This window comes from Lepidochelys kempii, chromosome 1, assembly GCF_965140265.1.
Source record: "Lepidochelys kempii isolate rLepKem1 chromosome 1, rLepKem1.hap2, whole genome shotgun sequence".
Classification (NCBI taxonomy): Eukaryota; Metazoa; Chordata; order Testudines; family Cheloniidae; genus Lepidochelys; species Lepidochelys kempii.
In genome coordinates this window covers 157979098-158006877 of record NC_133256.1, presented here as the reverse complement: position 1 = coordinate 158006877, position 27780 = coordinate 157979098, and the positions used below count along the sequence as shown (strand labels likewise).

The 27780-nt window shown below is 42.0% G+C and overlaps 2 protein-coding genes across 9 annotated transcripts in view; one reads left to right on the top strand and one right to left on the bottom strand.

Annotated features, from left to right (window-relative positions):
• LOC140917411 (interferon-induced GTP-binding protein Mx1-like) overlaps window positions 1-24594 on the top strand; it is a 33653-nt gene extending 9059 nt beyond the window's left edge. For both annotated transcript variants that reach the window (XM_073360211.1, XM_073360221.1), the window contains exons 4-14: window positions 4539-4676; window positions 7639-7793; window positions 10430-10568; window positions 11014-11212; window positions 12068-12146; window positions 13110-13232; window positions 15242-15383; window positions 18300-18458; window positions 18892-18968; window positions 19982-20239; window positions 23665-24594. In XM_073360211.1, coding sequence (XP_073216312.1) covers window positions 4539-4676; window positions 7639-7793; window positions 10430-10568; window positions 11014-11212; window positions 12068-12146; window positions 13110-13232; window positions 15242-15383; window positions 18300-18458; window positions 18892-18968; window positions 19982-20239; window positions 23665-23898 — 1703 coding nt within the window. In that variant the 3' untranslated portion in view covers window positions 23899-24594. The remainder of the gene's footprint in view (window positions 1-4538; window positions 4677-7638; window positions 7794-10429; window positions 10569-11013; window positions 11213-12067; window positions 12147-13109; window positions 13233-15241; window positions 15384-18299; window positions 18459-18891; window positions 18969-19981; window positions 20240-23664) is intronic.
• Window positions 24595-26019: 1425 nt separating this feature from the next.
• The window catches only part of TMPRSS2 (transmembrane serine protease 2), a 60453-nt gene continuing 58692 nt past the window's right edge, over window positions 26020-27780 (bottom strand). For all 7 annotated transcript variants that reach the window (XM_073360158.1, XM_073360128.1, XM_073360197.1 and 4 more), the window contains one exon: window positions 26020-27667. In XM_073360158.1, coding sequence (XP_073216259.1) covers window positions 27656-27667 — 12 coding nt within the window. In that variant the 3' untranslated portion in view covers window positions 26020-27655. The remainder of the gene's footprint in view (window positions 27668-27780) is intronic.

Here is a 27780-nt window from a genome sequence, read left to right as displayed (position 1 = left end):
ATCCAGTTCTGTTCAATATCTTCATCAATGATTTAGATAATAGTATAGAGAGTACGCTTATAAAGTTTGCGAATGATACCAAGTTGGGAGGGGTTTCAAGTGCTTTGGATGATGGGATTAAAATACAAAATGATCTGGACAAACTGGAGAAATTGTCTGAAGTAAATAGGATGGAATTCAATAAGGACAAATGCAAAATACTCTATTTAGGAAGAAACAATCAGTTACACACATACAAAATGGGAAATGACTGCCTAGGAATGAGTACTGCAGAAACGGATCTCGGGGTCATAGCGGACCATAAGCTAAATAGGAGTGAACAGTGTAACACTGTTGTAAAAAAAGCGAACATCATTCTGGGATGTATTTCCAGGAGTGTTGTAAGTAAGACATGAGAGGTAGTTCTTCTGCTCTACTACACTTTGATTAGGCCTCAGCTGGAGTATTGTGTCCAGTTCTGGGTGCCACATTTCAGGAAAGATGTGGAGAAATTGGACAAAGTCCAGAGAAGAGCAACAAGAATGATTAAAGGTCTAGAAAACATGACCTATGAGGGAACATTGAAAAAATTGGGTTTGTTTAGTCTGGAAAAGAGAAGACTGAGACAGTGTTCAAGTACATAAAAGGTTGTTACAAGGAGGAGGGAGGAAAATTGTTCTTCTTAACCTCTGAGGATAAGACAAGAAGCAATGGGCTTAAATTGCAGCAAGGGAGGTTTAGGTTGGACACTAGGAAAAACTTCCTCACTGTCAGGGTGGTTAAGCTCTGGAATAAATTGCCTGGGGAGATTATGGAATCTCCATCATTGGAGATTTTTAAGAGCAGATTAGACAAATACCTGTCAGGACTGGTCTAAATAATACCTAGTACTGCCATGAGTGCAGGGGACTGGACTAGATGACCTCTTGAGGTTCCTTCCAGTTCTATGATTCCATGAACATTTTGATTTTGTTGAATCAGCATTTTCTGATTCAGAACATTGCTGGAAATTGTCAGAAAATTTTTGAGCAGTTCAAGTTATGACCATATCCCTGGGCAGTAAGTCACTTTTTCCAGTCAGGTGGGAAACATCTAGAAGTGTTCTACTAGGTAAGAGGGACTTTTTGCAGTTCAGAAGGATGTACATCCTTATTCATTACATTAAATAAAACAAACTGCAAACTCCCTACCAGTTGAAAAATCTTTCAATTCCTCAATAAATATTGAATTTTTATCACTTTTGATATAGTATATCTAATTTTTGCTTAATCATTATGGTTGATCTACACAGATCAGGAAACATATTAAGGAAACATTTTTTAGTCCAAGAAATCATTTGTTAGATCTCTTCATAACCAGCACCCAATTCCAATCACAGAAAGATATAAAGGGGACTTGATACTTTAGCTTAGCCATGTTTTCAGTGGGGTTGCCGCATTCAGTGAGTATGTTACTGAAATTCCGCAAGGAATCTAATACACCTCCACAGTATCAGGGTGGCTCATATTTGATGGGCAGTAATGTTTCAAGCACATGAAACTATTTTCTGATAACATCCAGTATTTCAGTATATTCCACACCATTCCTTATGCCAAGGTGCAGCTTTTAATTTCGTTTTCCATAGGCTCTATTTTCATATTTAAAATAAAGTTTTCCTTCATCAGAGCCACAGAAAGATTTTAAACACTGATCAATATCTTAGAACAGTGGTTTTCAAACTTCAGGTCGCGACCCAGTACTAGAAACCGGCCAGTGGGAGCTGGGGTGGGGCAGGTTGACTGTGCGTTGTATGAAGAAATACTTCCTTTTGTTTGTTTTAAACCTGCTGCCTATTAATTTCATTTCATGACCCCTAGTTCTTGTGTTATGAGAAGAAGTAAATAACACTTCCTTCTTTGCTTTCTCCACACCAGTCATGATTTTATTGACCTCTATCATATCTCCCCTTAGTTGTCTCTTTTCCAAGCTGAAAAGTCCCAGTCTTATTAATCTCTCCTAATACGGAAGCCGTTCCAAACCCCTAATCATTTTTGTTGCCCTTTTCTGAACCTTTTCCAATTCCAAAATGTCTTTTTTGAGATGGGGTGACCACACCTTCACGCAGTATTCAAGATGCGGGCCTACCATGGATTTATATAGCGGCAATATGATATTTTCTGGCTTATTATCTACCCCTTTCTTGATGATTCCCAATATTCTGTTAGCTTTTTGACTGCCACTGCACATTGAGTGGATGTTTTCAGAGAACTATCCACAATGACTCCAAGATCTCTTTCTTGAGTGGTAACAGCTAATTTAGACCCCATCATTTTATGTGTATAGTTGGGATTATGTTTTCCAATGTGCATTACTTTGCATTTATCAACATTGAATTTCATCTGCCATTTTGTTACCCAGTCACCCAGTTTTGTGCAATCCCTTTATAGCTCTTCACAGTCTGCTTTGGACTTAACTATCTTGAGTTTTGTATCATCTGCAAATTTTGCCACTTCACTGTTTACCTCTTTTTCCAGATCATTTATGAATATGTCAAATAGTACCGGTCCCAGTACAGACCCCTGGGGGACACCACTATTTACCTCTCTCCATTCTGAAAACTGACGGTTTATTCCTGCCCTTTATTTCCTATTTTTTCACCAGTTATCAATCCATGAGAGGACCTTCCCTCTTATCCCATGACAGCTTACTTTGCTTAAGAACCTTTGGTGAGGGACTTTGTCAAAGCCTTTCTGAAAATTTCAGTACAGTATATCCACTGGATTGTCCACATGTTTGTTGACCCCCTCAAAGAATACTAGTAGATTGGTGAGAGATGATATCACTTTACAAAAACCATGTTGACTCTTCCACAACAAATTATGTTCATCTATATGTCTGACAATTCTGTTCTTTACTAGAGTTTCAACCAGTTTGTTTGGTACTGAAGTCAGACTTACTTGCCTGTAATTGCTGGGACCACCTCTGGAGCCCTTTTTAAAAATTGGCATCACATTAGCTATCCTCCAGTCATTTGGTACAGAAGCAGAATATGAACCCTGTGCTGGCACAGGAGGACACACACCTGCAGCTCACATGACCCAGGCAGCCGTATGGGCATGCAAAAGACCTTCTGACAGTATATGCTAAAGCTAGTGTCTAAACAGGAGTCACATTCATTGTGTTCCAGGTATTTACAAAAGATACCTTGTTAAAGCTTGGCAAAAGGTGTTGTTATTCTAAGTCACTTTACTCTCTCTAACCACAGAAGAACTGGCAGGGACAAGGCAGGTAAACCACAGTACTTCCAGAGCACTCTTCCGCAGCCTTGCTTCACTTCACACCTTCTGGGTGTGATGTAGGTCAGAGTGGAAATCTCCTCCTTGTTTGTATCCATCAAGTTCAGCTGCTATTTCCTAAGGGAAAGTGCCATGGAGATTAATAGAGTTGAAACCAGTAGGGTTCTATGAAAATGAAAATCAAGACTGGATGTTTTTTCTAAAAGATATGCACTAGTATGACAGGAAGATATTGGCCTGATGCAGGCATCACTGGGTGCAATTCTAAGACCTGTGTTATGTAGGAGGTCAGACTACATGGTCATAATGGTCCTTTCTGGCCTTAACATTTATTAAAATTAAACAGGTTCTATAGAAATTACTCTTAAAAACCTGTAGAAATTAATGCATGTATAGCTTTTTTTAAAATAATCCTATACAATACAATACAAAATCATTTCCCTACTATAGAACAGGATCAGGGTACAATTCTATAGAAGGGATTTGATACTTCAAATGGCTGTGCGAGGTATAAAGCATCTAGCATACACACACCTTTAAAGTTTCCTCTCTCTTCAGATATATATTACTGGTTTCCATTACCCATTTTAACTATATGAAATAGCTTTCAAACAAATGTGAAAACTTTCAAAACAGAAAGAACTTTTAAAATATGGTCACTGCGCAGTGCTGCATACAAATGGCATGATAGTTTTCCTCACTGCGCTACCAATGCCCAGCATCCTTTCCCAACTCTCAGATATTCCATAGTGTGTGAGCTGTGTGAACACACTGAAAGCTTTGGGCCACAGGCGCCAACTTCTCCTGGTGTCAGTGGGTGCTCGCTCCACCCCTGCCCTGCCCCTATTCCAACCCCTTCCCCAAAGTCCCTGCCCCAACTCCGCCCCCTTTCTGCCCCATTGGACTCCTTCCCCAAATCCCCACCCTGGGCCCGCCTCTTCCCCGCCTCCTCCCCTGAGCGTACCACATTCCCACTCCTCCCCCCTCCTTCCCACAGCTTGTTACACCGCAAAATTTTGCGGTGGCAAGCTCTGGGAGGAGAAGCGGGGACAGTGTGCTCAGGGGAGGAGGCGGAGGTGAGCTGGGGCAGGGAGCTTGGCTGCCAGTGGGTACTGAGCACCTACCAATTTTTCCCCGTGGGTGCTCCAGCGTAGTCGCCACCTATGCTTTGGGCACTCTTCTGCATACTGTGGGAAAAGCTACATTCTGTGGTGTGCTCTGTACCCATTCAAAGTAACAAGGATGCTCATTAACAGAATTAACTCTCTTTATGGGCAACTGCAGGTATTGTTACCAGATGTCCCTTAGTGCTCAAACTGAAAAAACTGGCTCCTCAGCGGGACTGGAAAGGGAAAATTAGTTACCGGGATATAGATGATGAACTCCATGATCCCTCAGTGGTGGAAAAAGAAATAAGAAAAGGTAAGTGCTATTTATTGCATTCTGATTTAATTCATCAGATCCTCCTTTTCATCCTCTATTCCCTTCTGTTAGGCAGCATAACATTTCCCAAATTAACACCCTAATCATAACTGCTGAGAATGCCAGGAACACAGGGAGCCACATTCACACCTGGAATAAACCGGCACAACTCAGCTGATCTCAGTGGCGTTGCAGCATTTTACATCAAAAGTGATTTGCTCCAGGAGTTTTCAGACCAGCTCAGGCCATAGAGTATCTGAATCACCATCTTACACTTGGCATTGGTCAATACCTAGTATTCTATGGGAAGACAAAAAAACATGTAGTTAGCTAGTTGTACAGTGTTCCACGTGATGGGAGAAAACATCTCTCCCACCCCTAAGGGCTATCATCTTACGCTCTGAAGCTTAACTTTTCATTGTCCTTGTTGTCATAGATTGCATACTTACATTCATCGTTATTGGTCGTAACACTGTTTGGTTTTAAGTATATGTCACTGTGCCTAAGTGGGACATAGCTGCAAATGCCAGCTCAGGACAGACTGCTGAGAAACAGGCACACTCTAAACTGGTGGTTATTCTGTCATTAAAGTTGATCAAGCCAGTAACAAAAGTATCACCATACTGGTGAACAAGAAGACAAAAACACAGTCTCCTTAGGCATTCCAGTCCCTGGCTTATCACCCAGACCACTGGACTTTATGATGAAAGGTTACTGAAAGCTAGATTCACCATACATAAGGTTCTTCTAATCCCAAAGGGTCAGACACACACGCCAGGTCAAATTATAAACTTTAGCATTTTACCAAATACAACGCAGATGCCAATCCTTTAGTAATCTAAAACTAAATGTTTATTGATATAAAATAAAAGAAGAGAGTTATTAAATGATTAAAAGGATCATATACATTACAACTGATTTTAGGGTCTGGAGGTCAGGATCATAGCAGTGATGGTAAGTCCTCTAGCTTGCAAAAAGTCTCTCTGGATCACCCAAGTAAGTTGGGGGTCATCAGTCCCTTGTTCAAAGCTTCCTTGTTAGAAATCACCCTCCAGAGGAGTGAAGTAGGAATGTAGACAAAGTAGTGATGTCACATTATCCTTTTTTATACTTTAGCCCATGTGCCTGGAAAGTTACTGGCAAAAAGATGGATTCTTAAGTCACATATCCTTATCACATGTCTTGCTGAGTCACTGTGCAGCGATTGCCTCAGTGCTAGGGTGACCATACATCCCATTTTGGCAGGGACAGTCCCTTTTTTAAGCCCTGTCCCAGCTGTCTTTGGCAAAAGCGAGTATTTGTCCCATTTGTTCTTGTCAACTTGATCAGTTGGCAAGAGCAAACGTGACAGATTCCCACTGTTGTCAAAAAAGGTGGGTGCGGAGGAATGTGAGGGGGAGCACAGACTCCACTCCCAGCCTTTGGCAAATATGGTCACCCTATCCAGTATGTGTGTTGCTGATCACCCGAGCCCTGCATGCCCCCCACCCTTGGGGTGGGGAGCTCAGGCGAGCGGCTTGGGCCAGCCTCATGGGGAAGAGAGGGAGGGCCAGCCCCGTGCCATATCCCGTCTTCCTTTTTGGAAATATGGTCACCGTACTCGGTGCCCTCTGAAATATCTACAGGAGGAACTCACTGGCTGAGTTGAGTGTCTTGAATAGCCCATCAATACATGGATGGTTAGACCTGATGGAAATCTGACTTGGGAGGCGGAGAACCCAAGAACACCACACATGTTTGAGATACAAATACATAGCAAATATTCATAACTTCACATACAAATATGATTCGTGCATATAAACAGGATTATCATACTTAGCAGTCTATAACTTTTCTATTGATACCTTACATGAAATACTTCATACAAATTTATGGTAATTTTGTAACAGTGGTAACAACAGTGATATACTTGTACACTATGATGCTGTGTAAAAGGAAGGTGACCATTTATTCTCAAAGGTTTTCAAGAAATAATTTAAAAAAACTGGTACGGTAGCGAGGTAAGTGACATAAAAGTCAAATAAGCTAATTATGCGTCTGAAGGTTTCTCATGAGAAATTATTTACCTTGATATCAAGAAATAGCAGCAATACAGAGCTATAAAATGGTGGTGTTATGTTGAATTAACAAATCAGTCGCATGTACTAGCAGGCTTCTGTGAGGTGGTGTTTGATTTAGACAGTGTGGCCTGATGGTTAAAGCAAAGTACAGGCACTCACTATCCTTCCATTCTGTTTGTGGCTCTGCCACAGATTTTCTATATAAACTTGGACAGGTCACTTAATCTCTATGCCTCACTTCATCCATTTATAGAATGTGTAAAATAATCCTTTGGTACCTTGCAAGGTTGTCAAGGATTAACTAATGCATGTCCAGCATTTTGAAGATGATGAATCAATTGTGTAATACTTAGTATTTTATTGTAACACTATATTATTATTTTTATAAGCCATCTCCAGATATTTGATTTTTGTACATTGAGATTTCTGAAAGTTTAATTCATAGACCAGGGATCAGCAACCTTTGGCATGCGGCCCATCAGGGAAATCCGTTGGCAGGCCGGGACGGTTTGTTTACCTGCAGTGTCTGCAAGTTTGGCTGATCACAGCCCCCATTGGCCTGGAACGGTGAACCGTGGCCAGTGGGAGCTGCGATCAGCCGAACCTGTGGACTCTGCAGGTAAACAAACCGTCCCGGCCTGCCAGCAGATTTCCCTGATGGGCCGCGTGCCAAAGATTGGCAATCCCTGTCATAGACAGTGTATTCTTCAAGTTTTATTAAGGTTCAAATCCTGAAAAGGAGTCGATTGATTTCCATGGGATTTTTGCCTGGGCAGGATTGTGTCCCAAAATGCCTTTTTTTTTTTTTTTTAAAAGAAACAGGTGGCAACAGGGGCTTTTCAGTTCTGATATGTGCTGATCTAAACTTTGCTTTCCTTCTCTTTCCCTTTCCTCCTTTGTAGCCCAGGATGCAATGGCTGGTGAAGGAGTGGGCATTAGCCAGGAATTAATTTCCCTCGAAATTAGCTCTCCGAATGTTCCAGATCTGACACTGATTGATCTGCCAGGGATTGCTAGGGTGGCTGTAGGGAATCAGCCACAAGACATTGGAGAACAGGTAATGCAACATACATGTTCTGAGCTAGGAAACAGTTAAGTTACATTAGTGGAGATCTAATGAACAAATTATCTTAAACAGAAGGTTTTGCTGGAGGATCTAGACAATAATGTTCTATACAGTTCACTTAGCTCATAACCAGAATTAAAGATGTTGCAGATAACAGACAGGACAGTTATTGATGGAGGAAGTGCTGAAAAGAAGTGTGGTGGTCGCTTAGAATGAAACACATGCTGGTCAGCCCTACAGACAAAATTTAGCAAAAAGATAGGTCAAAACTAAAGAAATTTCTAAGAATATAAGAATGGCCATACTGGGTCAGACCAAAGGTCCATCCAGCCCACTATCCTGTCTACCAACAGTGGCCAATTCTAGATGCCCCAGAGGGTGTGAACCTAACAGGTAATGATCAAGTGATCTCTCTCCTGCCATCCATCTCCACCCTCTGATAAACAGAGGCTAGGGACACCATTTCTTACCTATCCTGGCTAATAGCCATGAATGGACTTAACCTCCATGAATTTATCCAGTTCTCTTTTAAACCCTGTTATAGTCCTAGCCTTCACAACCTCCTCAGGCAAGGAGTTCCACAGGTTGACTGTGTGCTGAGTGAAGAAGAACTTCCTTTTATTTGTTTTAAACCTGCTACCCATTAATTTCATTTGGTGGCTCCTAGTTCTTATATTATGGGAACAAGTAAATAACTTTTCCTTATTCACTTTCTCCACACCACTCATGATTTTATACACCTCTATCATATCCCCCCATATCTTTTCCAAGCTGAAAAGTCCTAGCCTCTTTAATCTCTCCTCATTTGGGACCCGTTCCAAACCCCTAGTCATTTTAGTTGCCCTTCTCTGAACCTTTTCTAATGCCAATATATCTTTTTTGAGATGAGGGGACCACATCTGTACACAGTATTCAAGATGTGGGCGTACCATGGATTTATATAAGGGCAATAAGATAGTCTCCGTCTTATTCTCTATCCCTTTTTTAATGATTCCTAACATCCCTTTTGCTTTTTTGGCTGCCGCTGCACACTGCGTGGAACTATCCACAATGGCAGGGGGAAAGGGCCCAGGCCATCAGTTGCCAGGAAACAGGGTGTCGGCCATTCTCTGTGTCCAGACTCCTGCACACACCGGCCCTCTAGGGCTCTGCAATGATCATACACCCTTACCCCACCACCTAGATACTTAAGAACTGCCTAGGGGAAACTGAGGCACCCCCATACTATTCAGAGGAAACATTAAGAAGAGTCCCACTTCATCACACAGAGGCCCTGGGGTTTTTTTACCTTCCTCTGCAGTGTGGGGCAAGGATCACTTGTTGGAGGATTCTCTGCACCTTGAAGTCTTTAAACCACGATTTGAGGACTTCAATAGCTCAGACATAAGTTAGGGGTTTGTTACAGGAGTTGGTGGGTGAGATTCCATGGCCTGCGTTGTGCAGGAGGTCAGACTAGATGATCATAATGGTCCCTTCTGACCTTAAAGTCTATGATACTGGGCTAGATGGACCTTTGGTCTATGACTCCAAGATCTTTCTCCTGATTTGTTGTAGCTAAATTAGCCCCCATTATATTGTATGTATAGTTGGGGTTATTTTTTCCAGTGTGCTTTACTTTACATTTATCCACATTAAATTTCATTTGCCATTTTGTTGCCCAGTCACTTAGTTTTGTGATATCTTTTTTTGAAGTTCTTCACTGTCTGCTTTGGTCTTAACTATCTTGAGCAGTTTAGTATCATCTGCAAACTTTGCCACCTCACTGTTTACCCCTTTCTCCAGATCATTTATGAATATGTTGAATAGGATTGGTCCTAGGACTGACTCTTGGGGAACACCACTAGTTACCCCTCTCCATTCTGAAAATTTACCATTTATTCCTACCCTTTGTTCCCTGTCTTTTAGCCAGTTCTCAATCCATGAAAGGATCTTCCCTTTTATCCCATGACAACTTAATATATGTAAGAGCCTTTGGTGAGGGACCTTGTCAAAGGCTTTCTGGTAATCTAAGTACACTATGTCCACTGGATCCCCCTTGTCCACATGTTTGTTAACTCCCTCAAAGAACTCTAATAGATTAATAAGACATGATCTCCCTTTACAGAAACCATGTTGACTTTTGCGTAACAATTTATGTCCTTTTTTTTCTTTTCATGAATTTCTCATTGAAAGGCAAAGACATTTTGCTTTCTTTTGAGAAGTACACTTTTGAGATAGATGTATTTAGCTCTACATTTTACCTGAACTTGACGTATAAATATAATCCAACTAGATTTTTTTTCTTAGCTGTGAATAGACGATAGCATTTGGTTGTCTCTAATGCAAGTAAAATATCATAAGAATATTCATCATTGAATAGATTGTGTTCCGGGCCTAGTAAAATTTTATGACCATTTCCCAAGGCTGACATAAAAGCAGTCTGTTCTGCGGCATGTACCACATTTGGATTACCTTTAGATAATCAGGCTGAATTCAGCCACTGACATTTGCACCTGAGCTTCTATTGTATGATTGTATCCATCGTGTGTATGACATTCCACCTAGTCAGATGATGAGCAGCCTGGCATCCAAAGCCATTTGTCACATCAAACTTTGCTGCATTTCTTTCTTACCATATTTTATTACAGATCAAAAAGCTAATTAAAAAATTTATTGCTAAGCAAGAGACTATAAATTTGGTAGTGGTGCCAAGTAATGTGGATATCGCAACAACAGAGGCACTGAAAATGGCTCAAGAGGTAGACCCTGATGGAGACAGAACTCTAGGTGAGACATACTTTTAAAAATACAAATGGGGGGAAGGTAGGTCATAGAGTTCTAATATTCTTCCCACCCTGCCCCAACCCTGCCAAGAGTTACCTGCTATGAGGAAAAAACAAGCTCTGTGGAATAACATGAATTTTGCACACCGATAAAAGGGAACGGATAGCTCAACTTGGGGCCCTACTGCCATTGATACTATGCCTATAAATATCTTGAAAACTGAAAACATTAAAAGTTAATATTGTAAAAGCTCTGCTATTCATTTGGTGTTCCTGGAAAAAGTGGGAGGAGATGCGGGGGGCGGGGAAACTTACAGCACAGCTGGAGAAGTCGCTTTAGTATACGCTGTCGGGAACAGTGCTGCATTGGGTGACCAGATACCCGCAATAGATCTTTCCCATCATTAATTCCTGTGCTTGTCTAATCTTCTCATCATATTACTTCACAGGGATCCTGACAAAACCAGATTTGGTGGACAGGGGAACTGAGTCATCAGTTGTTGATATTGTACGAAACCTTGTCATCCACCTAAGGAAGGGTTATAGGATTGTTAAATGTCGTGGGCAGCAAGACATTGATGACAAGCTCACCCTGGCCTCTGCAATCCAGAAGGAGAGAGAATTCTTTGAGCAGCATGAACATTTTAGGTAGTTTTCAAACAGTTAAAGGGCCTGATCCAAAGTCGATTGAGGTCAATGGAAAGATTCCTGCTCACTCCCGTCGGATTTGGGTTAGGCCCACAATGAGAATTATCCTCAAACTTAGCTTGGGGTGCTTGGGGTGGGGGTTTTCTTTCTTTGTTTTGCATTGTCTGTGTGGTAGTGTTTTCCAAAATGCAAGAAAGAGTTTACATGTCAACTAACTTCTCTTAAACTCAGCTTCTTTTCAGATTCAGGTTTGATTTAAGCCCTGATCCAGAAAACCATTTAAAAACATGCTGACCATTAAACTCTGAAGTAGTCCCAAAGGAGTCAAGTTAAGCACGTGCTTTAAAGTGCTTTGCTGGCTCAGGCATTCATGCATATTGTTCTATCCACTGGGAAGTATGGGGGGAAACTCACTCCCAGGAAAGATATGGTCTGTGTCAGGAGAACACTCTCCTCCACAGATGATTGCTTTTCAGCATTTCAGTCATAAAGAGAATTTTTGAACCCAAAAGTCATTCTGAATCAGTATCCCTACCATATATAGCAGTACATACGTTCTTATAATACAGCAATAAAGGTGGATATTCTTACCTCATGACCTTTTTCTGACGTTATGGTTCCGAACCTTTTTCTGTTCTCAGTCTGTTCAGCAAACAGCTCATCGTTTCAAATCTAATCTTGCGCATGAGCAGACTTGGCAGGATGAAGTGCGGCCATGGCTGCACCTTCACGAGCATTCCCCTGCTTGATCAGAAGAAACTGTATTTACCTGCTTTGTGTTGCAGAGCTTGGGAAGACACTGCTCTCTTGTTCAGCAACTGCGAGGAATATTCATGTTCCTTAATTCTGTTTCAGAGTTCTTCTGGATGAAAACAAGGCCACTATCCCCATTTTGGCAGAGAAACTTACAAGTGAGCTTGTGGAACACATTAATGTAAGCGAACAAAGAAACCAAAAAAAAAAAGGACCCAGCCCTGCAGTTTTGGAGGACTGGGCCTGTGAACATTATTTCTATGAATAGCTTTAATTACCCTGCCTGATGGCAATCTGGAAGTACATGGTCCACTATACGGAGCCTTGGCTTGGTAGTCAGGTATAGAGCTGGGAGATTAATTGATTTTTCAGTTCAGCTGCCAAACCGGGGGTATAATCGGGGGAAATATTCATCTTGGTTCCAAAAATGTTTGGAATTTGTCAGTGAAGTAGAAGAGTCCAGCTCTTCCGCACCTGAAACTATCGGATCATATTCAGATAGTTTTGGGTCGACAGAAACTGCTTTATTCAGTGAATAAACTATTCTTTCAAAAATTTTACCCAGCGATAGTCAGTTGGCCAGTATTCGATTCTCAGCTTTGCAGCTGACCTCCTGTTTAACCATGGGCAAATCACGTAATCTCTCCATGACTCAGTGTTCCTGTCTTTAAAGTAGGGATTCTGATACTTGCTTTCTTTTGTAAAGCGCTTTGAGATCTATGGATGAATAGTGCTAACTAGAGCGAACTGTTATCATCACTGACAACTTTTGGAAGCCTGAATAATTTATACAGAGTGAATATGAAATATTTCAGATACTATGTGTGCTTTTGTAAACAACTGTTCAGTAAGAATGAAAAGGTTGCTAAGATGCACTGGTTCTCTAACTAGGATGCTGTACTAGACCAGCAGAGCAACACTGCTTTTTTTTAATGTAAGAGAAGCACCGAAGAACACCACTCTTTAAACCTTCCCCATTCTTTTCTCAGTACAGGCAGTGTTGGTTTAGACTTCAGAGCATACCTGGACGTTTAAGGGCCGTGCAAGATTCATAAAGCTCCATGTCACACTCTGAAATGTTCTATTTCTTTCAAAGAATGGAATTGTCCAAACTGTACAAGTATTGATGTTTTTTCTCCCCTAGAAATCTTTGCCTGTTTTAGAAGAGCAAATAAACATTCAACTCCAAAAAGCAACTGAAGAGTTACGCAAATATGGCAAAGGCACACCAAAAGCAGAAGGCGAGAAGTTATTTTTCCTAATAGATGTAAGTATAAATATGTATTTGGTTGTGTGGCACGGCAAAGAGAGCTGAACAAGTCCTAAACTTTCCTGATTTTGATAAGCTCAAGAATTTCAAAGGGAACAAATTCATTTCTGCCATCAACATTTTGTAGGGCTTTCATTGCTTACAACACGCATAAGTGCATCCCTGGATTTAAACCATGGATGCTCTTGGCTCAATGTGTCCAGTTTCATGATGTATTTTGCCCAAAAGATTCACAGGACTTAGAGAAGTGGATATAAAATAACAGACTTACACACACATTCTCTTACCCAAGCTTAACCTCTCTGTCCACGGCTTAGGCAGGTCTGGTTTTTGCCCCGTCTCTGAGTTGGGAGAACCAGTCTACACTGCTTGCAACAAGCTTCCTCTGCCTCTGACTGAGACCTCTCAAACTGTCAGGTGTTTTACAGACACTCTCAGGGCCACCCCGCCCCTGTCACTTGAAGTCCCCTCCCTTTGATACAGTCTGTGAGGTCTCAGCTTTGGCAAAACAAAACCTGTTAATTTCACTGGCATCTGGAAGTAGCATCTCCCAGTAATGGCCCCATTGCTCTCTTAGCTGTTATGAAGGTGTGTACCTGAAACTGTCTGATCAGTTAATCCTAGTTTTGTTTTCTGCCTAGGCCAATCCCCAAATCCAGTCTGATTTAAACCTTTGAGTTCAAGCAGGCAGCAAAACAAAATGGAACAGGAAACCCAGGTCAAACATAATATTCAGTAGAAATAACACAGACAGTGAGCTCCTGAGAAAGCCACGGTCTTTGGTCACATAATTTTAGTTTCAGGGTAACGCAGGATAGGGGAAGCTTAGATTAGTACATTTACTCAAAGGTATTAATTTTTATATCCACATATCTAGCTGGCCCCCAACAGAACCACATCTCTCAGTATGAAAAATAAAACTAACAAAAGTGGGATAACGTAGGGCTGCTTCTACCCAGCCTCACGATTGTCATCTGGCCCCTCTTGGTCTGTGTGGAAAATTGTTACTGCTAATTGTTGTGATGGCTGCTCAGTGGTCTGTAGGAAATGAGTTGGTGGTCTCAGCAGTTCTCAGTGAACTCCACAGTAAGGAAGAAATTGGTCACGCTCTCAGCAAAGAAACCAAGGACTAAATGAACCCTGAGAATGAACTACCCCTCCAGAACAGGCTGAGGCACATGGACTGAATGATGATGAAGAAGCTCATACATCTAATGTTCTGGCTGATAACTAGACAACTTCAGACTCAAAGGCTGCCAGGAACAGTACATTTAAAAAAACAAAACAAAAAACCACGAACAAGTTTTTCAAAAGTAAGTGTTTAAAATTAGGTACCCCAAGCCACATATAGGCACCCAAACAAATGGTCTGATTTTCAAAATGCTGGGCACCCACCCATGGCCAAGAAAATCAGGCCACTTATATAGGTGCCTGAATCTGGATTTAGGAGCCTAGATATAGGCACCCATTTCTGAAAATCTTGGCTGATATTAGATCAGCTTTTAGGGTAAAGAGAAAGGGACAAAGGAGGTGAATTAAGATTTAGGTTGGGATTTTCGAAAGCACCAAAGTGAGTTAGCAGCACAAATCCCACGGACTTGTAGAGCAGTTCAACGCTGGACAGAACTTGGTCAATATGACATTATAGCGTTCCATGGTTACGTCTCAGTGATTTCCATAACACACGTCCTCAGTTTACAAATATATGGTTGTCGTTTTTCTAACTGCCAGGCCTGTAATCTCAACCTGGGATCTGCAAGTCAAGATAGATGCTTTTCTTTTTGAATGTTCCCCCAGTAATATAGGTTCTGCAGACAAAAGTAGGCCCTCAGCATTGATACCTGTGTACATTGTACCTGTACCTTCATTGGCTTTGCATAAATCTAACTGATTGGAATTTAATAAAAGATTGCCTAGATCCACAAGGAAAATAGAATCAAATTCACTCTTGCTTAGCTATGCTGCCTTTACAGAACTCAGGGTGTTTTTTTTCAATCTCATTACAGAAAATCAAACTGTTTAATCAAGACATCGTGAGTTCAGTGGCAGGAGAAGAAAAGTTGTTTGAAAATGAAATTAGACTGTTCACAAAAATCCGCACAGAGTTTCAAAAATGGGGGAAGATACTTGATGGCAGTGCATTGACTGGTAAGTACCGGGGCTTGCCTGCGAAGCTGCTATGAAATACTCATCTTCACTCATTTTGACTGAAGTTGTAATACAGCTAATCAATCATGTTAATGAAACTAAAAACTTGAAGTGATGAGAACTTATCTACCAAGATCCCCAGCTGATGTGAACTCACATAGCTCCATTGAAATCAGTGGATTCCCCCCATTTCCACTGAAGTCAATGGTGCAAGGACAATTTCACCAGCTGACAATATGCCCTTGATTCTCTGAATAACGTGTTTAAAAGATTTTTTTTAAAGTCTAGACGCAGCAATTTATGAGTAATAAAATAACGACCTAAAGAACACCCATGTTTCCCAGATAACCCAGTCTGCTAATTGCTTACTGAATCCAGATCTAAAAGGAGAAGAATGTCTCACAGAAATTGAAGTTTAAGATCAGCTCAAAACATTTCTAAAACTCTCCGAATACCTATTAATTCTTCGTCTTGGTCAACACGTAGCACACATTTCTGTCAAGCGGCCCCTATTGCTACACGTTTTTAGCTGTCCGTGCATATCTACATAAACATCGCTAAATGTAATTCTAAAGGAATAGTTCCAAAATGTGTGCAGGGGTACATGTCACTGAGGGGCAACTACATGTAGACACAGGTGTATTCTATTGTCTAATCTGTCCTGTCCCACCGCATACCCAGAGCCAGTTAATCTAAAGGTATTAGGTGAGTGAAAAAAGTAGGAAAACAGGTGGAAAGAGGAGATAGCAGGTGAACAAAAACACAGGAAAAATAGAAGAGGAGAAAACAACTAAAAACCAGTTTCTTTATGATGTTACTTATTCCCTTTGAGAATCAGTTGATGCGCTTGTGTGTGTCAATAGGAGGTGCACTTGCATTGCAAGTAAAATGGAAATAATGATACTTCTGCCTTCCTTTAGAAAGTAATTTGAGATCTACCCATGAAAAGAACCGTGTATGAGGCAGGTATTATTGTTTATATAGCTGAAGTCATTGCAAGGAAAGTTCATCTAACAGTTCTAGTTGCAAATCATCAGAGAGCTGGAATACATATTAAAAATAGCAGATAAATGGAACAGACAATACTTTTACTAAATTATTCAGCTTTTTGGGCTTCCTATTGTAAAGTACATTGGAAGATGTTTTTCTCGTTGACTGATTAATTTTACAAACCCCTACGTACCTTCCTTCTAAAGTTTTGCCTCTTAAACTCCAGTCTATTTGATACAAACTACCCCGCAATTTTTTTGCAGTGTTTAATGATAAGCCCATACGTTTCTGGAATCTCTTGGAACTGGTAGGAGGAATGGTCCTTAAGAATTGAATGAGGCGCTACCTGTGCACCTCCTGCCTCCAGTCATGCATGATTATGGTGGATAGGAAGCTGGCTAGATTGTCGGGCTCAACGGGTAGTGACCAATGGCTCTATGTCTAGTTGGCAGCCGGTATCAAGTGGAGTGCCCCAAGGGTTGGTCCTCGGGTCGGTTTTGTTCAATATCTTCATAAATGTTCTGGAGGATGGTGTGGATTGCACCCTCAGCAAGTTTGCAGGTGACACTAAACTGGGAGGAGAGGTAGATACGCTGGAGGGCAGGAATGGGATACAGAGGGCCCTAGACAAATTAGAGGATTGGGCCAAAAGAAATCTGATGAGGTTCAGCAAGGACAAGTGCAGAGTCCTGCACTTAGGACGGAAGAATCCATGCACCGCTACAGACTACAGACTGAATGGCTTGGCAGCAATTCTGCAGAAAAGGACCTAGGGGTTACAGTGGACGAGAAGCTGGATATGAGTCAACAGTGTGCCCTTGTTGCCAAGAAGGCCAATGGCATTTTGGGATGTATAAGTAGGGGCATTGCCAGCAGATCGAGGGACATGATCATTCCCCTCTATTTGACATTGGTGAGGCCTCATCTGGAGTACAGTGTCTAGTTTTGGGCCCCACACTACAAGAAGGATGTTGAAAAATTGGAAAACGTCTAGCGGAGGGCAACAAAAATGATTAGGGGACTGGAACACATGACTTATGAGGAGAGGCTGAGGGAACTGGTATTGTTTAGTCTGCAAAAGAGAAGAATGAGGGGGGATTTGATAGCTGCTTTCAACTACCTGAAAGAGGATGGCTCTAGACTGTTCTCAGTGGTAGCTGATGACAGAACAAGGAGTAATGGTTACAATTTGCAGTGGGGGAGGTTTAGGTTGGATATTAGGATAAACTTTTTCACTAGGAGGGTGGTGAAGCACTGAAATGGGTTACCTAGGGAGGTGGTGGAATCTCCTTCCTTTGAAGTTTTTAAGGTCAGGCTTGACAAAGCCCTGGCTGGGATGATTTAGTTGGGGATTGGTCCTGCTTTGAGCAGGGGGTTGGACTAGGTGACTTCCTGAATACTGATATTCTATGATTCTGCTACAATTTCTAAATCCACTCATGATCAATCAATATTGGACACCTTTTAAAGCACTTGTACTTGTGGATGCGAGGTACACGTATCAAAAAGGGGAACAAATATTATTTAGGAAAGTAAATTTCTCCAGTGTTGACAATGTTTTAGTGATGGTCTGAGTTTACTAGAAGGTCTAGAATAGACTTCCTTATTTGTGGCAGTTTTTCAGCTGCTGAAAAGATATCAGACTGATAGGAACATGGGCCAGTAGTCTGATCCAGTACAGCAACTCCTGTTTCCATTAGTTTATATGGTCATCTCAATGACTGAAATGGTTCATTCTTAAAAGTCGTAACAGCATATTTTGGCTCAGTTCTACGGAAATCAACTTGCTTAAATGACCAGCTGTGTATTAGTTCTTCCAGTCAAGTGTCTTTAGAAAAAAGAACTAAACTTCTTTTAAATCCATTTTTTTTAATAAATTCATTGGATTTAGTGTATTTAAATATTGCTGTTGTTTTAATGTTATAGTTAGGAAATCTATACAAGATGAAGTGTGGAGATTTGAAAAACAGTATCGTGGAAGAGAGCTCCCAGGGTTTGTCAGTTACAAGGCATTTGAGACTATTGTAAGACAGCAAATCATGGTACTAGAAGAACCAGCTATTGAGATACTGAAGAAAGTAAATGGTGAGTTTCATTTACTAAGCTTACCCTAAGTTTCGGAAATATTGGTTTGTCTATATTTTGGTTGACATGGCAAGAGCCATATCTTGGCTGCTTCAGGCAGGGGAAAATGAATCTGAATCAAACCAGTTTCAAGCCCTGAGACAGATCTCTAGACCTCAATCCTCTATGCCTGGCCTTCAGACTTTGAAAGTATAAATTCCTAAATGGACAGTATTTCTGAAAAAGTTAGAAATCGACCACGATAGTAAAATGAAAGATCATCATAGGTATGACAAGGAGGGATTAAAAATTGCATTGATGAAGCATAGCTCCATGGTAGTGTCATTTGGATAGATATGGTGAATGACCAGTTTTCACAAATCTTGTACTACCAGTAGTTCAGTAATCACGTTTATACTGCTACCTTTATTTTATGTCTCTTTTCTCCCCTCAGAACTTGTCCGAGAATCTTTTACAGAACTTGCCAAAGATCATTTTAAGGATTTTCACAATCTTAACAGAGCTGCTAAGGTGAGACACCACATGCTGCTCAGAGAACAAAAAAAAAAAATTATTAAAGATCTGGAAATCATGACCTATGAGGAAAGATTGATTAAAATTGGGTTTGTTTAGTTTGGAGAAGAGAAGACTGAGGGGGACATCATAAGTTTTCAAGTACATAAAAGGTTGTTACAAGGGCAAAGATGAAAAATTGTTCTCCTTTTCTCCGAGGATAGGACAAGAAGCAATGGGCTTAAATTGCAGCAAGGGAGGTTTAGGTTGGACATTAGGAAAAACTTCCTAAACGTCAGGGTAATTAAGCTCTGGAACAAATTATTGAGAGAAGCTACGGAATCTCTGTCATCTGAGGTTTTTGGAACAGATTACACAAACACCTGTCAGAAATAGTCTATTTATTATGTAGTCCTGCCTTGAGTGCAGGGGACTGGACTAGATGACTTCTTGAGGTCCTTTCCAGTCTGACACTGCTATGACTTTATGTAACCTGATATAAGACCAGCAGTACTGAATGGCATAATATATTGTATATAGAACTACATGTTACTCCTTCACTCTTGATCAGTCACTTGTTTGATAGTTGCACCTTAAAGCAACTTGTGGAGATTACTGCAGACATATCACCTTAATGAATACGTTGAGACTGAATACAGCATCAGCAATCACTACATGCTGTATCAGAACATATCGAATGATCCCTTCAATATTTCCCCTGCCCTACAAACCCATCCCTAGGGGGGTTTCTCACATAGTTGGCAGCACAAACACTCCTCTGTTGTTCATACTTAGGGAACTCAAGCAGCAGGCTTTTGGCTGTCCCTGTCCACAAGTGTAATGGGGACACAGAACAATGTGGCCTCTCCTGCCCATTGACACAGAACCAGAATCTAGCACTTACCCTGTGCTCTTGAGAACCCTGTGACACCATGTTACATGTCGCATAGGGTTGGTCCTGTACTCACCTGTACCACCTGTTGTTTAGTGGTTTTTGATAGTTTTCTTTCCCCCTCCCAATCCCTTTACAGGACAAAATTGAAGACATTAGAGACAAACAAGCACAGGAAGCCGAAACAATGATCCGAGTCCAGTTTAAAATGGAGCGGCTTGTATACTGCCAGGACAATGTTTACAGCCAAGACTTAAAAATTATCAGGGAAGAAACACCAAAGGAAGCAGCCAACAGTCTGAAACCAGCCTCCTCAGTTTTCAATTTGGGAACTGTTCCAACCCAGAACGACTCTGCCATTAAGGAAATGGCTTATCACCTGGAGGCATACTTCAGTGTGAGTTTATGGATTCCTACCACAGCAGTTTTTATTCCATTCCAAATCCTTCATCATGTACTAATACTGTTCCCTTTGCAGACAATAGGAAAAATGTATCTCTTTGTTTTCAGTTTAAGAAAACACTGGTACCATTTATAAGGCAAATAACACCCCCCCCACACACGCCCCCACCCCCTATGTCCATGGATAACATCTTTTTGCATTAACTGGAATTTTGAACAGCCGATGCAAAATGTCTGTGGGCAAATTCAGAAGTGATGTGAGTATCAGATCAGAAGTATCAATGTACAGAATCATTATGTAGGTGTAGTCACAGGCTGAGTGCGTAGCAGAGGCCTGCTTCATCCTGCATCTGCCTTTTGATTGAGGTAGACTTATGGCAGGAAAAGCAGTTTTCAAATTACACCAACTTTCAACTTAATGACAAAATTCATGCCACCTCTGAATTTAGCCCTACATCAACTCAGAAATTAAGGTCCTGATTTTAGGTGAGCCATAGCCTGGTTTGCAGCGATGCACCACTGGCAAAATTCAAGTGCAATGGCACAAAAATGGATGCATGTGTAGATACAAATCAGTGCATTCATAATACTAGAGGCAGTTATTGAACAACCAGGCCTCTGTTCTCTCCCCGAGAACAAAATGGAAACTACATGTAGCTCCTGTTATTAGAAGTGGTTATGTTAGCAGTAGATGTTATGAGGTAGGATGAAAAGGCAAAAGAGAACTTGCTTTTACATCATCTCTCACATATTTACAGTATCCTAAAGTGCTTCACTTGGCAATAGGTTAAATAACACTAGAACAGTGAATCTGCAGCAAAGAGTCGTTAGACACTCAGCATAGGGTTGGCAGGTGTCCAGTTTTCAACTGGAATGCCTGGTCAAAAAGGAACCCTGGAAGCCCTGGTCAGCACTGCTGACCGGGCCATTAAAAGTCCAGTCGGTGGCTCAGTTGGGCTAAGGCAGGCTCCTCATACCTCTCGGAAGGCAGCAGCATGTTCCTCCTCTGGCGCCTGGGCTTAGAGACAGCCAGGGGGCTCCGCATGCTGCCTCAGCCCCAAATGCCAGCTCTGCAGTTCCCATTGGCCAGGAACTGCGGCCAGTGGGAGCTGCAGGGGCAGTGCCTGCGGAGGGGGAGAGTTCAGAATGCCTGGCCGCACTTCTGCATAGGAGCCAGTGGGAGGATGTGCTGCTGCTTTCGGGAGCTGCCCAGAGCCTACACCCCCTCCCATGCCAGAGCTCTGATCCCCCTCCCACCCTCTGAACCCCTCAATCCCAGCCCAGAGCACCCTCCGGCACCCCAAACCCCTCATCCCCAGCCCCACCAGAGCCCGCACCCCTAGTTGGAGCCCTCACCCCCCTCCCGCATCCCAACCCCCTGAGTCAGCCCGGTGAAAATGAACAAGTGAGTGAGTGTGATATGAGAGAGAGACAGAGGGAGGGGGATGGAGTGAGCAGGGGTGGGGCCTTAGAGGAGGGGCGGGGCAAAGATGTTCAGTTTTGTGCGAGTAAAAAGTTGGCAACCCTAAATCAGCAACATTTTCAAGAGACCCTATACAGTTAAATACCATCAATTTTCCGGTTTGTCACTTCTGATAATGGCATTTAAACACCTAAATACTCTTGGAAATTTTACCCTTAGCTTGATGATTTGAAAGGAGAAATGTTGGGCAACAGACTGAGATTTCTCACAAGTGTCCTTCATTTAAGTTTCCTCTGCCAGTCAGTCATCTTGAATAGCTTGTCTGAATTATAAATTGCTGCCTCTGTTGTACTCTGATTTGTTAGATTAAGAGGGAACTAGCTCAGTAAAAAGCAGTTAGCTTTCATGGTTCTAAATAAGTGATCAAAGCCCCAGGTTGACATCCTTTAAGGCTCGGGCATAGTACTAAGGCAGCCCTGTACTTCACCGGACTAGTACAAATAAGTTCTAGATACTGGGAGTTGACTTTGGGCTGTGCCCATTAGACTGCTTGTGCCAGACGGGTTGATTATGTTAAAGGGATTCAAGCTAGAATCCTACGATTTGAAGTTCGTGATAGTACCTTAGGTTTTGTCCTGCATAATTACTTATGGGCCACTCCATTACTACCCTCAGCAGTTTGTGAAAGCAGGTCAGCCACACGCTATGGCTTCTGTGGAAGGAGTTTTCTTTACAACAGTACAGTAACTCCTTGCTTAATGCTGTAGTTATGCTCCTGGAAAATGCTACTTTAAGTGAAACGATGTTAAGTGAATCCAATTTCCTCATAAAAACGAATGTAAATAAGGGGAGTTTAGGGTCCAGGGAAATTTTGTGTGTGTCTGTCTGTGTGCGCACACGCACACACTAAGTTTTGAGCAAACAATTGAATACTTACACAGCAGTGATGTTTGTGAAGCTTGGTTGAGGTGGTGGAGTCAGAGGGTGGGATATTTCCCAGGGAATGCCTTACTGCTTAATGATGATCTAGCACTCAGCTGAGCCCTCAAGGGTCAATACGTTGTTGTTAATGTAACCACACACTCTACAAGGCAGCACGAATGGAGGGAGGGGAGACAGCATGGCAGAGAGAGACAGAGACACGCACATTGCCCCTTTAAGGATGCTGACCCCACTGTAAGTACATTGCCTTTTTAAATAGATCAGCAAGTTGAGGCAGCTGCTGCCAACAAGCTCCCTCCATCCTTAGCCCTGCGTGTCCCACCATGCTCTGTGGAGATGGGGGGCAGGAGTGGGGGGAGGGGGACACGCTGACATCAGCACCCCTCTTCCCCCGCATCCGCGCAGAGCAAGCAGGAGGCTCCCAGGCAGAGGGCAGGAGCAGCACATGACAGTGGGGAGAGGGACAGCTGAACTGCCCAGCAATTGACAGCCTGCTGGGTGGCTGCCGCACAGGGAACTTAGGGGAGCTGATCGGGGGGCTGCCGGGCCACCCTGGTTCTAAGCCCCCACCTGCTAGCTCCACAGGGCTGCTCTTTCTGCAAGCAGTGGACAAAGCAGGCGGCTGCCAAACATTATAAGGGAGCATTGCGCAGCTTTAAACGAGCATGTTCCCTAATTGAGCAGCAACATAACAATGTTAACACTTACAGTAACTCCTCACTTAATGTGGTCCTGATTATTTACAGGATGGTGCTCTGCTGGCAAATGTCAGCATTAATTAGGTTATACAAGTAGACTGGTCTGTCTTGTGTTTATGCTCCTGAGAAAACTTGTGGTTGAAATTAGCAGCGCATCTCATTCATGTTTTCAAATGGGATTAAAAAGGAAAAGTTGCATCTCAGCTGTCTGAACCATTTCCAGACTAATTCATGAAGATACCCACTGGAACAATCACTTGACACAGAATGTTGTAGCTTCTTACTGAATTTCGCTAGAGAGCCCTTCCCATGTCCTCTCTTTGATAGGCATGTTTTACAATCATCTTCTATTTTCAGAGTGCAGGTAAACGTCTCTCCAGCCAGATTCCTCTGATCATCCAATTCTACATCCTTCAGGACTTTGGAGATAAATTACAGAATTCAATACTGCAACTTTTACAAGAAAAAGAAAAATTGAACTTCTTTCTTCAGGAACGGAAAGATACTGCCGATCGGAGGCAGTTTCTGAGTGGACGAATTGATCGTCTGACACGAGCTCGCTTTTGCTTAATAAAATTTTCTGTGCTGTAGCCTCTCTGCTTGAAATGGTCTGTTTCAAATGTCAGTTCTTGGTACTGAAAAGACCCATAGCAGAGCTTTGTATAACCCGTTAGAAATTGTGCATCTGTCTACATTGGCCTTAAAAACCGAATGAACTAATTCAAAATTTAGCTAAATCACATAATTGCTTTAACATCATCAGTTATGTGTGTGTCACATGTTGATCTGTGAACCATTTTATTTTTAAAGTCTTGTTTTAGTTAGTTTAGTGTATAACATTATGAATTTCTTATGCTTCCGCGTAATTACGTTGCTACTGCGAAACATTCTGCATATGTTCATTTTAACAAGTGAGGACATGAGCTCTCTGGTACAGACCATACAACCTTCAGTAGGCAAATGAATTAAACTATATTGCAGTCAGAGACTGAACCAAAAGTGTAAGTATATTTTAAATGTGTGCTTTCTTACTCACTTTTTTGGTTGTGTTCTTCCACACGCTTTATTTCAGCCATGGAAACTAGTTAGTCTATTTTAACATTTTGGAAGTATGGTACATATTTTAAAAAAAGAAAGGTAAATGTCACTTTGCAAGTGTAGTGTGAAGATATAAAGTTGTTAGATGCTGGATCCGGTGTATGTGTTTGACACCTGATGTCCTGGCCCAATCACTGGCAAATAAACTAATCCTAATGTGGCTCAATAAATAATGAGTTGTTTCTGTGAGTGTGTACTGTAATTATGCTTCTGTGAAACTCTACAAGTACAGAATGAGTTTTAATAAGGTGACTGAGGTTGACACTATCAGACAGTTCAATAGTCTACCCAAAGGGGTGGTAGAGAAGTATACATAGCTCAGGTGGACCTGTGTTTGTTAGCCACCATGGAAGAGCTGAGGGGCAAATGGGCATAGACTGACCTATCTTTAGTGTTCACTACAGCTGTGTGGTGTGGAAACTTTCTTGGCCCTACTCAGCTCCAGAAACTGAAGTTTCTATTTATAAAAAGAGGTACATTACTCTGCTGCTATTCAGTCAACAGTAATGTGGGCTTGTAATCTTAAAAAGAAAAAAGAAAGTAACACTTTTGGACACACAAGTTTTCTCTGGTTAAACTTCAAGTTATCTTTCATTCAGTAGTGAATTTGGTGAATACTTTTCTTTCAAGTATCATCGGAACACAGCATGTGCCTGTTACAACTAAAGATAGGTCCAGTACTGACTCAAATCCAACCTTCTATCCATCAAAGTAGCAAAATACATAGTTCCCCTCAGCCCTTACTGCCTTTAAAATGAGCTTCCTTGCCACTTGTAAGTCCACTGATCCAGTATCACTAAAATTGTCCTTCCCACTGAAGTTATTTGGCAGTGGGGGTACTCAGCACTTCTGAAAATCAAGCCAAGTAACTTGTTTAAAGGACTACCAGGAAGCTTGCTGAAAGATTGGAGGGAAGAAAAAAAAAAAAAAAACAGTTCCCTTTGGTGCCCCTTCTTGTGCTTAAATCAGAAGATATCCTTCATCTCTGAGGCTCTCAAGGTGCTTTATAGCAGGGGTGGGCAGACTTTTTGGCCTGAGGGCCACAGCAGGGTGTGAAACTGTATGGAGGGCTGGGTAGGGAAGGCTGTGCCTCCCCAAACAGCCTGGCGACCGCCCCCCTCAGAACCCCTGACCCATCCAACCCCCCCCACCCCCGCTCCTTGTCCCCTGACCCCCCCACCCTTAACCACCCCCTGGGACCCCACCCCCTATCTAACCCCCTTTGTTCCCCCCACAACGTCCACCCCATCCAACTGCCCCCCAGAACCCCCTGCTCCATATCCAACCCCCCAGCCCCCTTACCATGCCACTCAGAGCAGCATGTCTGACAGCTGCGCCGCCTGGCCAGAGCCAGACACGCTGCCGCACTGCCCTGCAGAAGCGCGCAGCCCCGCCACCCAGAGTGCTGCCCACGCAGCAGCATGGCTGCAGTGGAGGGGAAACAGCGGGGGATGGGCCGGGGGCTAGCCTCCTGGGCCAGGAGCGTAGGACAGTCCCGTGGACCTTCATGTGGCTCACGGACTGTAGTTTCCCCACCTCTGCTTTATAGACTTTCAGTCAGACAAAAAGATTGAAGGAGGTAGAAATGCCATAATAAATTACTGCAAGGAGAAATGATTTGTAAAAGATTTATTAGTTGTACCACTTGTGTGCAAGACAACTGCATTTGTTTTCTTAATGTATACCAAAACAAGACAAAATTTCTTGCTATTTTAAAAACAAAAAACATCATTCCCCAAAAGAGATTTGTCATTCCTATAAAAAGTGACTCATTATGGCCTTTATCCCCCCCATGAACATTCTAGCCTTTACAACCATTTTTAAAATATTAATTAAGTGGCACTCTGATATATAACAGATTATGGTTCCAAAACTGAAGTAGAAATTTCTCCAACTCAAGCTTTGGGAATTAAGGTACCATTAAGTAACAGCAAACGTGATCATTTCACTCCCTTAGAATTGGAGAGCACATAAAGCAAGAGAGACATACTGAGTCATTACTTTTGGTCAATTTGTCAGAGCCATACCAGTCTCTTTTCATACACATCCAGAATTAGAGCATTTTATTTTTCCTCTCCTAGAACATTAAAATCATCAGACTTATGTGAAAGGTTATTGGCTTTGTTTTTTGTTTTGTTTTTCAAAAAAAGCTTAAGTGATTGGTCTCCTGCTAAAATAGCTACATGGACATGTACAGAGAACTTTCTATGGAATTAAAAGCCAGATTCCTTTAAAACTGAGGTAGTCATGTGTTTAAGTGGAAATGGGGTTGGTTGTGTTTTTTCTTGCATCTCTGATTTCAACACTTTCCAAGCCTTCCATACCTACACTTCGATCACAGAGAACGACTACATGGCAGGCAGCTGCACAGCAAAGCTTTGTTCTTTGCATTTCAAAGAGGAGGGTTCTCACAGTCAGTTAGCGGCTCCCCGCTCATAAAACTGAGCATGCTACTGGTACACAGTGTCCTGCCACAAGCCGGAAGAGCTGTTCTGTGCTGGCTAGCTTTAGAACAGTAGTTACCGTATTTCTCCTGCATGCTAGATGTGGGACCCAGGAAAGGTAACTGTGAAGAACAATGGCACATTTTCAATTACCAAGCTAAACACTGATCCTATTTATGTTGGGGTAAATCCAAAGAGATCAGCCTGGCTGTTACTGCACCTGTAAAGATCCTGAGGATTTTTAACTACCTGAATATATGCCAAGACATCTCTCCTTGCCTCTACTCTCCAATGCACGAAACAGCTTCCCTTCACCTATAATGCCAAGACTGACATTTGCCATGTGTTTTCCTCTTTAAGTCACCAGCTAGGACCCCAGAGATTCATATTTACACCACTACTTACATTTACATTAAATTATGCCAGTAAAGCAAGTGTCAAACCACCTTGCTTGTAATTGAAACAGTGATTATTTCAGTTACAAATGTGATTACGGAAAACCCTATAAACTCGGAAGCTACAAAACTAAAGGAACAGGTCAGTTACCAGTTGACAGCAACTTTGTGCCACCAGACATCATAATGAGAAAGGTGCTTGTTGTGAGTCTTCTACTTCATTAAATAGATCAGTCACTGCAGCCAGCACAGAACTGAGTGTGCAAAACTTCAGGTTATTTGCAAGTAGTAAAAAAATTGTAAGGACCTAGAAATTCTTTTTAAAAGTACATAATAAGGTAGCCAAGAAAGCCTTAGTTCCATTTAGGATTGTTCTTGAAAATGATTCAGCACGAATGGCAGATACCATGATCATCTATTTGCCTGTTTAAAAAAAAAAAAAAAGTGGTGAGTATCATATGTCTCAGTTTTCTCAATCACTTGACATGATGAGAGCCAGATAATGGCTCTCAAGGTCATTAAAAATGTGATGTTAT